This window comes from Gekko japonicus, unplaced genomic scaffold (assembly GCF_001447785.1).
Source record: "Gekko japonicus isolate JY-2015 unplaced genomic scaffold, Gekko_japonicus_V1.1 scaffold50, whole genome shotgun sequence".
NCBI classification, from domain to species: Eukaryota; Metazoa; Chordata; class Lepidosauria; order Squamata; family Gekkonidae; genus Gekko; species Gekko japonicus.
This window is the reverse complement of record NW_015164666.1, coordinates 1,421,384-1,434,674: the sequence shown is the minus strand read 5'-3', so window position 1 is coordinate 1,434,674 and position 13,291 is coordinate 1,421,384. Positions and strand designations below refer to the sequence as shown.

The following is a 13,291-nucleotide window of genomic DNA, read 5'->3' as shown; positions in this document are numbered from 1 at the left end:
CAGCCTGCAAGGATACAACGTCCAGATTTAACCCCTAGTGTGGTTTCAGAGCATACAACTGAAAGAGGCCTTTATCTGTATCATATGGCCAAATGCAGGCACTGCTAAGCAATAATATATATGGCAGCCCCCAGCTTCTTTATATTTTGAGAAACAAGTGGCCTTTTAAAAATTAATTTTTCTTTCAATCAAATTATGCTGCAGAATTTTCAAGCTGCGTTGAAAGCTTGTCTGGCAACCAAGTCACCTGCCAAAATTGCCATAATCTCAAAGAAGCAGCACCTACCCAATTGTCTTCACGTAGCACAACTCCCCAGGACTTAGCCCTGCATGTTCCTGATGGCCTCGTGACTCCTGAAAAGGGAGGGAGGACTACCACCTCAGATGCTTAGCTGCAGCAGACCCCAGACTTCATTTCTCCTGGTCCTGTACAAGCTTGTAAATTCCCAACCATCCCATGAGTCATGAAAGAAATTTTATATTCTTTCTGCAAGGACATAAATGTCAATGATAATGAGGGCACAACCCTTTCCTCCCACTCCCCTCGGGCTTAGGCTGTTTTTTTGACCTACTGAAGAGGAACCAGCTTGGTCAATTAATATATCCAGACACAGTAAACAGAGTTACTAGGGGAGAAAACGTTTGGCCACAATAATAATTTACCTAGCATTGCTCAGGTTCCTTGGGGTCATCAGTGGTACTCACTCTGATTTGTAGAATATTACACTTCCAACTGCCATCAACCAAAAGAGCCACGTGACTACATAATACCTTGCTCACCACTGCACCAAATAATATAACTAGTAATCTATGTACTAATAGCGGAGTCAGCCAAATCTAAAGATACTTAAATCAGGTAACTGGAGCTGTGAATGGGCAAGACGAATCTTTCTATAAACCTGAAAAGGGTTTGCAGAAAGTGAGAAATCTTAAAAATGTGCACATTGGGGCTTTAAGCAACTGATTCCCTCAGTGGCTGTTGCTAGGCAAATACAGTATTCTAGGCAGGGGGAGAAGGCAGGGTCTTTTCCAGGCCTATTTTCACCTTTGAGGAAGGACTCATTGGGGCCAGGCCTGAGACAAGGGTTGCCAGCTCCAGGTGGGGAAACCCCTGGAGATTTTGTGGTGGAGTCTGAAGAGGGCAGGGTTTGGGGAGGGGAGAGACCTCAGCCATAGATAATACCATAGAGTCAATCCTCCAAAGCAGCCATTTGCTCCAGGGGAATGGATCTCAACCTGGAAAGCATTTATACTCCAGGGGAATGGATCTCTGTCACCTGGAAAGCATTTATCATTCTGGGAGATCTCCAGATTGCTTCCTGGAACAGCACTAAAACTACAAGGAAAAAAGATGTGGCCCTGTAACATATAACAGGAGGAGGAGAAAAATTGTTATAGGGAAGAAAGTGTGGTGTATTCAATCTGACCAAAGTATGTGAAAAGTACTCAGAAACGTGGAGTGATTTCAGCAAGAGTACTTTATTCAATCAGGAACAAGACAAGGACAGCTCTATGGGGGCATAATTGCACCACTGTCTTATATGGATGAGATGAAACTGAGCAAACTCCGGAGGACGGCGGAAGACCAGGAGGGCCTGGCGTGATGTGGTCCATGGGGTCACAAAGAGTCAGACTCAACTGTGCGACTGAACACCAAAACAACTTATGTGTATGTGGTGTATTCCATCTGACCCATGTATGTATGTGAACGCAGTCATTGAATCACCATGTCAAGCTTCATCCTGGGCTAGGATCCTAATCCCTCACTTGTAATTGGTAGCCCAGAAAGAACTGACCAATCACCAACAGCCAGTTCCAAGCGTGGGAACTAATGTGATTGGACTTTTTCCCTGCAACCTCATAGGTTGATATTGTATAATAGGGCGTGGCTACATTAGCCAGGAGAGTTTAAAAGTAGAACAGCTTCAATGTAAAAGTTGTTCTTGCTATTCATGTTGATCTGTTTGGAGTTGAGTTACGAGTTGCTGAATAAAGCTGATCTTTGGCTGAAATCACTCTCTGACTCTTTATTAAGTAACCGACTTAACAGAAAGGAAGGGAAGAACTGGGTTAACTCATGCATGTTTGTTATTTGAATGTTATTTTATCTATCAATGCTGCAAAAAAATATTGAAATCTGCTGTGTTATATCATGGTTTATTATGGGAAAGCCATAGTTTGTGTGTGTGCATGTGCCGGAGACCTGGAAAGGAACCTCCCGTCTGGCCCATGGCTTCCAATGCTATCTTTGTGGCACAGGTAAGAGTTGTGCTGCAGCTCATGCTGGATATGGTGCAAAAGTAACACGAGAAAGGACATTGGCATGTGATGTGCCAAATATCTTTTGGGTGATCGGTAAGTAAATCCTTTGCTCACTTTTGCCTGTTTTTGTGCCACATTTCATCTCTGTCTGCCCAGCACAGCAGTAGTGGCAGCCTGCCTTCTTCCAGTGAAATCATTCAGAATTTTAAGATTGTATAATAGTAGCCCATTCCAAGCATATTTGCAGGTGCAACAGTATTATGATCATGTTACGGGCATGAAACTGGAAGCAATCTAGTTATTAGTCGTTAGAATGCATCTAGAAGGACAGAATCATCATGCGAACCAGGGTTGTATAATGGTTAAAATGTCAGACTGGAATCTGGGAGATTGAGATTTAACTCCCCAATCCCCACAAAGATTTCTTGGTGATCTTGGACTAGACATTCTCTCTCAGGCTAACCTACCTCACAAGCTTGATGTGAGGACAAATGTTGGGGGAAGAGCCTTGAATGCTGCTGTGAACTCCTTGAAGGACATGTTGAATAAAGACCTTGAATGCTGCTGTGAACTCCTTGAAGGAAATGTTGAATAAAGACAGAGGGATGGAGTGTAACAACAGTGTCTCAGCTAATTCCACAATTAAGAAGGGTACATTTATGCATCAATCTCCAATTTTGATCTATTTATTTGCTTCACTATGTTTCCCCCCTGAATTGAATCCAAACAAATGGTGACTATAGCTTGTTATTCCTGTTTGGTCCTTGCATCTGTTAAACATCTTCATTATGCTGTATGCTAATTAGCTGCTCACCCTCTACTTATATGTAATTACTGGTAACTTCAATTTCAATGTATCTGAGGAAGTGTGCATGCACACAAAAGCTTATACCTTGAATAAAACTTTGTTCGTCTTAAAGATGCCACTGGACTCAAATTTTGTTCAGACAGACAGATAGACAGATAATTAACATGTTTAAAATGTGACAGTAGGAGCATTTTTAAAAGAAACATTTATCCAAATCCATTAATGAATCAGCCATGGAACAGCACTTACTCTTTTAGCAGACGCAATCACGATAAAGCAGGCAACAATGGTGAGCCCAATCATTATGTAACAGCCCTTGACTCGAGCTTTATTTCTGGCAGCATCCATTGTCTCCATCCTACAACAGAAATTGCATTGGACCTATTTATTTATTTTATTTAAAACATTTTTATGCTGCCTTTCCACCCAATCAGGGTTCGCAAGGCAGCAAACATAATTTTTTTAAACAATTAAAAATATAGTTAAAGTTATAAAATAATTCAATTAAAAACAAATAATCAACACTAGGAGGGCCAATAATCGTTACTGGGTGTATGCCAGATAAAACAAAAACGCTTCACCTGATGACAAAAGCACATATAGAGGGAGACAGATTAATCACCCTGGACAGAGTTCCAAAGTTTTGGTGCCACAACTGAGAAGGCCCTTGCTCAGGTTGCCACTTCTCTAGCTTCAAACAGTGGGGGCAACTGAGGCAGGACCTCTGAGGGTTACTGCAGTGAGTGGATAGCTTCATATGAGAAGGTGGTCATTAAGGTATGTCAGTCCCAGGCCATACATGGCTTTAAAGGTCAGTAATTGAATTGAGCCTGGAAGCATTTTGGAAACCAGTGTAGATGGAACAAGACTGGAGTGATATGGTCCCTATGACCAACTCCAGTCAACACATTCTTTACTAACTATAGCACCCGGACAGTCTTCAAGGGCAGCCCCACATAGATCACATTGCAGTAATCTAACCTAGATGTTACGGTATGTATGGTACACAGCATGTACCTTAAGATGAGGCATCTTGACATGTTACAAAAGGTACTTGCAATAGAAACAAACATGAGTCAGAACTAACTTTCCTGGTTGAATAATTTAATAATATGAACTTGTTACAAAAAGTAGACATTTAAAATGTTTTGATTTTTTCTTTCAATAGTGAGTAATCCATTTTTAGGGTTCTTGATATGAATTGGTGTCTGTCTTTAAAATGACAAGTATTCTGTATAAACAGGCCACTGCAGAAAGATTTGGATGAAGATTCACTTGAAACTGAATTTGTCTGGCAACCCACCTGTCTGTCCTGTTTTAACTCCATCTACAGACTTTTAAAAATGCATCACATATTGTCAATTGTTCAACTTTATTCCTTTGCAGTCATACAAAGGAATTGGTATATTGAAATATATGTATGTATGTATTATGTATGTATCCCCCCCCCTTTATTGTACTTTGGTGCTTTGTTTTTTCATTCTTAGAGGGTGTTCCTTTTTGTTCTCTGAGATATGGATTGGCAAGCCAGTGGTGCAGTCAACACCCGGATAGTCTTCAAAGACTGCCCCATGTAGATCACATTGCAGTAATCTAATCTAGATGTTACAGCATGTAGGTACATGGCATGGAATGCTAAAAATGTAAGTGCACTTGCAGCTCTAAATCATGGTTTGCCTGTATCTGGATGGGAGATATCCTGGTAGGCAGGTAGGCTTCCTGGAGCTCTTGGAGGAAGTGGACAAAAGATGAGCCACTTAAATTGGAAGACAACTCCTTAGGCTGGATGAAGGCTTTCAGCTCTGCTGAATGGGGTAAACTACAGTCCACTGCAAATACAGTCTGAGTTCTACACTCTGGGTAACACAATCCTGACATGATATTTGGTGTGGTCTCTGAATTGCGAAAAACTTGCAATTTTGCTAGCCGTGTCTATAAGCCAAAAGGAAAAGTCATCTTGAATTCATTAATCTGATTTCTTTTCTTTCTTCAAGAGTAAAAAAGTTATTTTTACCTTTTTTACTTCTGGCATGTCTTTAGTCCTCTGAATTACATAGTAAATGCTCAAATAGATAATCAGGGGTCATTTCGTAGAAAAAGAGGTGCAGAAGCTCATTAGCATAACTTATTTGCATATGCCACACCCCCTGACCTCACTGGAAGTGTGTCAGAAGGCAACACCCACCGCTCAGGCTCCACTGGACTGTTTTGGACTGCTAGATATTGGGTGGGGGAGACCTGCAGATCTCTCCTGGCAGAGGAGGGAGAGCTTGTACCTGAACAAAACTGAGTAAAAAAGTTATTTTTACCTTTTTTACGTCTGGCATGTCTCTAGCCCTCTGAATTACATAGAAAATGCTCAAATGACCATTGAAAATATTTTCTTTAAACTTTGCAATCATAGGCACCCTTAGTTGAAAGTAAGAATGTTGCAGTAAGCATTTGTACGACTGGCTGCATGACTGTCATCCTTCAGATGCTTACTTGTGAGTCCCACAGAATTCAGTGAGTCCTGCTGCTGAGTAAATAGCTGCTTCCATGGAATTTTTCCTGTGTAGTCCCCATTGAAGTGAATAGGAGGTATAAAAGTATGGATTGCATTTTTCAGGCTGTATCCACAGGGGCATATTTTAACACTGCAATGTCCCCTTAACATTTCTAATACAGCACAAACCAAACTTGCAAAAGCAGGCTTAACTAGTGAGAAAGGAAGGTTCAGAGTCCCTTTCCTTGTGTCCAGAAAAGGTAAATAAGCACAGCTGTATTTCATATGATCTAGGCTAAATGCACTTAGAAATGAACAGATTAAAACCAGGCGAGCACATTAAATCCATTAATCTATGAATCACTTTCACCAAGAGAAATGAAACATGTGGTTGGTTGGTTAAATGAACTAATCGTGTTTCACAGCACACTATGTGGAACAGTTTTGCATATCAGCTGTTTCCAATGGAGGCAGAAAGCAAGTAGCAAACCAGACCTTATTACAGTGCCCTGTAATTGTTCACTAATTACATGATCTACTGTTGCCTAGGGAACTCCAGGACCCCAACCTTCCATTCAGTGGCATACACTTTCTAAATGAGCAGTTACACCTAGACATGTTCTTTGCTATATGTAGGCTCTCTACAGTTCAGTGGACAGACAGTCCCTTGATTAAATTTAAAAGGTTTTCTGTTTCTTCTCCACAGGGCAAACAATATCTTCAAAAGAGAGGGAATTTTTTTTATTAGGAAAATACACAGAGGGGTTAAATATCCCTCTTTGGTGCTCTTGTGAGCATATTTTATAGCATGCACTTGGATTAAAAAACACTGGACGATCCAGTTATGTATTCTGGCCTTCAACTAGGTGCATGTGAAATTCTTTTATTTCACAGTTGTTTCGATAGCTTTGATATTCTTCATAACATTTTACCACATAGACAATGAATGAAGTTCTGGCAAAAATGATATAATATTGACTCACATTGCTAGAAAAGCATATGGCTTGTCATTGCCACAGTTTTTGCTTGCTTTCATTAACCAACCTCATAGGAAGAAGAGATTGGATTTATACCTCTCTCTTCACTGTCCGAAAGAGTTTCAGAGCGGTGTATAATACCTTTCCCTTCTCCTCCCCACAACAGACACCCTGTGAGGTAGGTGGGGTTGAGAGAGCTCTTTGAGAACTGAAATTTCATATGCTAGGCCAATTCCTTGATATGAAAGTTCAGCATGCTACCAATCACAGTATTTCTGTGCAAAGAGAAATACTGACACATGAGAAGTACTGTTCTCTTCAATTATGTTAATAATGTATAAGTGTCTGCAATGTTTCATATCAAATGTTTGTACTTTTAACTAAAGGACAGATATATTTTTTCCCAAGGAAATGAAGATGGGAGGTTGAGATGTACAAATGAATGTCCTAGAAATGCCACTTTATCTCTGTTGTCCTCAGACATGTGGAACACTGACAAATGTGAGGCTGTAAACCAATTTCAGATACAGATATCTTCCCTAATCCAGTACGAGTGTCTATTCCTCTTTCAAGCTTGGACTGTACTTTAGGCTGCTGCCATGCTCACGCATTTGGGCAGAATAAAGGTCATATGGTGTTTTGTGCTGTACAAATCAAGAATATTATGAAGATGGGACATCCTGACACCAGCCCTGAAATGGTGCAGGCAACAGCACACTATAACATGGCTCCTGTGGCTCACAGTCAGCTGGCTAGTATTCAAAGAAGTCTCAAGGACTGGGACTTTCTTGCTTCCCCCTCCTGCTGTAACCTGCTGAGGCTTCCTCAGTTTTGTTCCAGGAGGTGAGCAGACCCCTCAGGAGAAATTCATGGGGCAAAATAGGAGTCTGCCTCCCTTTCCAAATATGGAAGTGCTCGTAAGTCTTCATAACTGAAAGGAGGTGCTATGGTAGGCACACTGTTGCTTCCAAATATAGACCCTAAATGTTGTGTTATGTGTTATGTTTCAGCTTTCTACATTTCCTTGCCCCCAGCCAATGATGCAAAACTGGGTCAGAAAAAAATGCAGAGCACTGTAACATCATGACATAAACTACATTCTACTAGATGTCATGGCAAGGATGGGACAAACTAAACATGTATTGACCTCTTTGAGCATTTACTATGATGTTTCAGTCGCACATCAGACATTTTAACAGTGTACAGCCAGGTTGAAATACATGGTAGAGCACGTGGGCTAAGTGCACATTGGTTCTGCCTGTGCATCCACAGTCTACATAAGCTACTTAAATGTGTTTTTCATAAAGCTGCATCAGCACAAGGCAGTAAACCTAAATATTTTAAAAACCTAAATATTTAACATGTTTATGTGAGCAGAGCAGAGCACCATCTTTCCCACACACGTGCCCTGTCATTGCCACTGGGATATGAGCCATACTAATATGCAGCTCATGAGAACACATTTTGTTTATTCAGTTTATGGACACAATCCACCTTTAAGGGGACTTTTCAGATTTTTTTTCACCAAGCAAAATAAAAAAATTGTTTGGTGTGAATGGCAAAGCTACAAAAACCTCAAGATACTTGGCCCATTTTCTCTAGCTGGAGTTTAAGTTGTCCTCAAGGGCACAAGCTATGTTTTCTCTTCTGCACTTCTGCATGGGAAATGACATGCAATCAGTAGACCATCATAAATGACAAGTCCAGGTATTGGGAACTCTATAACCAAGGTAATGTGGTGGTACATTCAAGACCAAAGTAGACATAACAGACTAAGGTCCAGGATCAGAGTCCTTTTGTTTGTTTGTTTTTAAAAAGGGCTGCCATGCAGCTAGAATGAGGTAAAATTATTTTCCCCAGGACATTTCCCTGGTTTAAATTATGCCCCTGAGTAAGTATTTTCCCTGCATGGAAAGTAAACAGATCCCCATAGAGGTAGGAATGTTTACTTTGGCACGGCAAATAGTAGTAGGAGCACATTAAGTAGACAGATGCAACAGGAAAATAGGTCAAGCTCCCTTCTCCAGCACCATAGTTGCAAAAAGCTTAAGAAAGCAACACAGAAGTTCATATCATGGATATCCCGCCGGCCCATTTAGATAAAAGAGAAATCCAACGGCACCTGATATGAGTTCAAACTTACAAAAGCATATGCTGGAATAAACTTTGTTAGTTTTTGAGGTGCCAATGGATTTCTGTTTTACTTCATTGCAGTATAACAATGCAGGTACCCCTCTGGAATTGTGGCTTATGTAGCTGAACTGTAGGTACAACCTCTTTCTCCATGAGGCTTTAAAACATTGATATCGCAGGCTGTAGCTCTCTCTCAGTGCTACATTTGTTCCATGATCGTTTGCTTCTGGCTTCCTACATGCAGATTGCTGGTCAGCGGACATGGTTTTCACTGCAGTGTCTGTTTGTTCTCTCTCTCTTCTCTCCCCCCCCTTTTGGTTTTTTTTTTTTTGCACTTTTGTGTGTGTGTGCGTGTGCGTGCGCCCATGCCTGAAAGTCATGACGACCTCTGGAGACTCCTACTGGGACAGGGAGGGTGTTCAGAGAAGTGGCTTGATAGCCTGCCTCTGCCCCCTGGCCCTGGTATTCTCTGGAGGTCTCCCATCCAAATAACTTGCCAGGGTTGCCCTGCTTAGCTTCCGAGATCTGACGAGATCAGGCTTGCCTGGGCTGTCCAGTTCAGGGCTCTTCTTTCTCTTTTCAGTTGCTTCTCCTTCCCTTTAGATGGACTGTGAATAGCTTTAATCTTTCCCCTCCTCTTTCAATTGTCCTTTTCCAACAGAAAGGAAGATGCATCAAGACCAAACTAGAAGATACTGTATCCACCACAGGGACACAGACCCATTTTAGAGCCTGTTTATTTACTCTGAAAATCAATGCAAGGCCTGATCCTGCTGGCTGCTGTAGGGGGGGGGGGGAATGAGAGGCTCTTGCTTCCCCAAAGTCCCAGTATTTATTGATACAGATGTAATATTATCTTGCAGAGTACAGATGAAACAAGATCCAGGACAAAAAAATAAGCAATCCAGTCAGAATCAGTGTAGACTGCTCCCAATTTTTGCAAATGAATTTGCAAAGATGAATATTGTACCTAGACCTCTCCAGAGGGCCTATTACTTTCTATAGTGAGATAACCCTCCCAGTTCCTATGGAATGTCATATCTGAACAGTAACTCTTCACACATGAGAGTCGCCTTTTAAAACCTTTTTTTTTTTTACCAAAATGTGGCAAACTTTAAGCTTGTTACTGAATGTCCAGGACGACTGAAATGCTCTCTCCCCCTCCCCCTTCCTCCATTTCTCAGTGTTTCCCCTTTTGACAATCGATATGTACACTTGATTTGTATACATTTAGTCTCACGAAGAGAGTCCAGTCTGGCTAATGTATATGGTAGAAAGGCATTTCTGGGACATGATAACATAGATTTTTCAAACATATCCTAAACTTCCTTTTTCTTCAGGTCTCATCTGTGCCTTTTGTTGGCTGGGATCAAAGTTTTACTTTTGGACTTAATTCTCCCATTGAAATTAATAGGATTTATATGTGCATAAGTTGTGTTACTTTCACAAAAGTCAGCCCTATTCTCCCAAAAGACACCTAACACAGTATTGTGACTACTTCTAAATATAGAGATAGATTTCCTCGGTTTAATATTACTAGTGGCTGGATAAAGTGAAGTACTTACGGGATCCGTGGAGGAATTTCATCTTCTGTCTTGAAGCGCCTAGTCCACAAGAGGATTTTCTTGTCAAATGGTGAGGGTTTGTAGCCACCAGGCACTTTGTGAATCTTCTCAGCTGAGAAATCATTACATTAGTTTGCTTCCTGAGAGCAGTGCTGGCATAAATCAGTAACTTCTATACAAAAGCTAGAATTCAGTAGGATCCAACCATGTTTTCAAGGTTGGCTCAGCCATAGAGGCAAGTAAGCAGGCACCTAGAGAGCCAGTGTTCCAGAGGCACCTGCCCACACCTAGGGACATGTCTTTGAAGGACAACCACCACTGCATCCACATCTGATCTGGGGTAGGCACACAAGGGTGGTTTAGCAGTGTGTCAGCTAGGCACTAATTCCCTGCATTTCAGGGAATGCTATCAAGAACTTTCTGATGTAGTTTTTAGTCCTCATTAACACTGAGCACAGTGGTGTAACAGGCATTGCTTAAATTTAAAAAGAAAATAAGGAAACAGTACCCTGGTCAACCCTTGATTAATGTGAAATTGTTACCGTACGATATAAGAATCCTAGAATAGCAAACAATCCTCACTTGGTCTACAGCTGCACCTTCCTATCCTCCACTCTGCTTTTCCAGTATCATTAGTTTCCAGCCCATGCATGCTTAAGTCACAGTGCTTCTGTTAGGAGTCTGTAAGGTGTCACAATGCTTCTTTTAGTTCTTGCTCCTGGAATTAAGTTAAGACCTGTTCTATTTACTGGAAATGGAATCCTACATAAACATGGGTTTCCCATGGCTTTCCCATGGCTACTGAAAGGCAGCAGTATGTCTGCTATCTTATGTTAGGGCCACACGTCTATACAGTCCCTCTCCACCCTTCCTCTGAGAAGCTTAGGGTGCACACATGGTTCCCCCTTCCCCATTTTGTCTTCACAACAACCCTGTAAGCGCCTGTCTCAAGTTGCCCAAAGAGCTTTATGTCTGAGTGGGCATTTGAACCCTGGGTTGTCCAGACTATGGTCTACCACTCTAGCCACTGTGTAGTGCTGTCGTGAGGAGAACAAGGAATCAGCAGCTGGTGATGGTTTGCATTCGGGAGCAAGACCAAAGCATCTGTTCTTTGGGATGGGTAAGATACACTTATACTTTCATGATCACATCATGAACGAAACATTTTCACTTCATTTCTGAAATAATGTAAATACGACATGATAGTGCACTTGCAACCAGGGCTGGGCTACCCAGGAGTTCCAGGTCCCCTAAAAGTTTGTTTCTCACCACAAGCCCCAAAGCTTGATCCCTGTTTGGAAGTGGATCTCTGAATCAGACCAGATGTGCTCTCTCTCTCTCTCCCTCTCTCTCTCTCTCTCTCTCTCTGAATCTCTCCTATCTACTCACCTGAGTTAAGTGGTTCCGGGCTTCTGTTCTGATGAGTGCAGGACAGTGCTGCAGAGGCCAGGATGCCAGGTCGTAGAGGCCGCTGCACTGGAACACCAAGCTGCCCTTCAGGCAGGAGCCGTCCAAACCAGAGCCGGATTCGTGTCCCAGATGCAGCCAGCATGATGAAAGCAGCCAGCTGAGCAAATGAGGAAAACCTTTTACTTCCCACGCTTGGTCTCCACACCACAGAATAACAGAAATCACTTCCAGCTCCTCAGTATCTGTCCTTATCATCTCATGGCCCGCCTCCCCATGACTGGGAACAGCAGAAGATGTTTCCAGTCTTTGATCACTTGCTAGTCCCACCTTCTTTTCTGTTTTTCCCTCTTAAAATGAAGATTAAGACATTTTAAGAACATCCTAACATTTTATTTCCTATAAAAGGCTACCATGGTTGCATGCATTTTTTTTTTAAGTGTCTCCTTTCTAGGTCATCCAGGATCTGCATGGTTTGCTTTTCTTACACCCATCCTTATTTCGGGCTCAAAAGAGGATGGATTTTTGTAAGCTGTTCTTTACCTGTACATGTTTTTTTTTAATCAGAAAGATTGCATTTCAAATGGAAGCAATCAGATTTTCCACTCTTGCAAGCTGCCAGTAAAGTGGCCAGCTGTCCTGTTTCGAACCGGCCATTTCAGTATTTGACTGTTCTGTCGGGGGGGGGGGGGGGTCGGGATTGAGAAAATACCGGACACATAAATGTGTGGTGTTTTCTACTTCAGTTCCAAGCAGTTCCAGACACCACATTATGCAGAGACACCAGCTTGGAGAGCAGCTGCTGCTGCAGGTGGACCACAGAAACTAGATGTCCGAAGAGGGGGGAGAGAGGCTGTGCAGGACTTGGAGAACACTTGTGAGCGGAGGCCAGGTGGCTGCAGTAGGTCCTGGCAGGATGTGGCAGAGAGGGAAGGCAGCATCAAGGCCGCTGCAGGAGCCAAGCAGGAGCTGAGACTACATCCCTTCCCTTTGGGCACCACTGCCTGCAAGCCAGTGATGTCTCCCTTTTGAGCTTGTGGCTGGTTCCCTAGCTGGAAAAAGAGCCACGGCAGAGGCGACGGGGACACAGGCTGCTGCTTTCTCTCCTAGCTCCCTGGTGCACTGGGGGGGGGGAGTGTGTATGCACATTTGTTATGGGGAAGGGAAATGCCCTCCTGGCCACAGCAAGTCTCCTGCTTTCAGAGCATGTAGCTGAGGATCTCCACAAGAAAGAGGAAAGGGCAAGGAATCAGAACCAAAGGAACAAGTGGCTTTTATTCAGAACATTACTCAGCTCTAATTTGCCTCTGCGAAGAGCGGCATCCAAACTTATACTGTTCCAAACTGAACTATATACAATGTAACTACTTTCATGAGTTCTGATTGGTCCTAAGCGGAGCTTTCTGATAGGATTCTCTGTATGGCTTTAGGACCACTAGAAGGTCTTTATTACACAGCCAATCACAACAGAGGAAACTAGGATACCGTAACACAAACCATAGCCAAACAGCTTAGAAATAACTCAGAACATAACAGTTAGGAACATGGACTCTAGTCTGGGAGAACTGGGTTTGATTCCCCACTCCTCCACATGCAGCCAGCTGGTGACCTTGGGTCAGTTGTTCTCTCAGGAACAGTTCTCCAGAGAGATCTC

At 42.4% G+C, this 13,291-nt stretch overlaps 1 protein-coding gene across 1 annotated transcript; it reads right to left on the bottom strand.

The window, feature by feature from the left end:
- Nucleotides 1-388: 388 nt before the first annotated feature.
- On the bottom strand, nt 389-11,782 carry FAM162B (family with sequence similarity 162 member B). The gene is made up of 4 exons (XM_015409060.1): nt 11,620-11,782; nt 10,231-10,342; nt 3,320-3,428; nt 389-487 (listed from the first exon to the last, which is right to left on the bottom strand). The coding sequence occupies exons 1-4, from the start codon at nt 11,780-11,782 to the stop codon at nt 389-391; spliced, it is 483 nt and encodes a 160-aa protein (XP_015264546.1).
- Nucleotides 11,783-13,291: the final 1,509 nt, after the last annotated feature.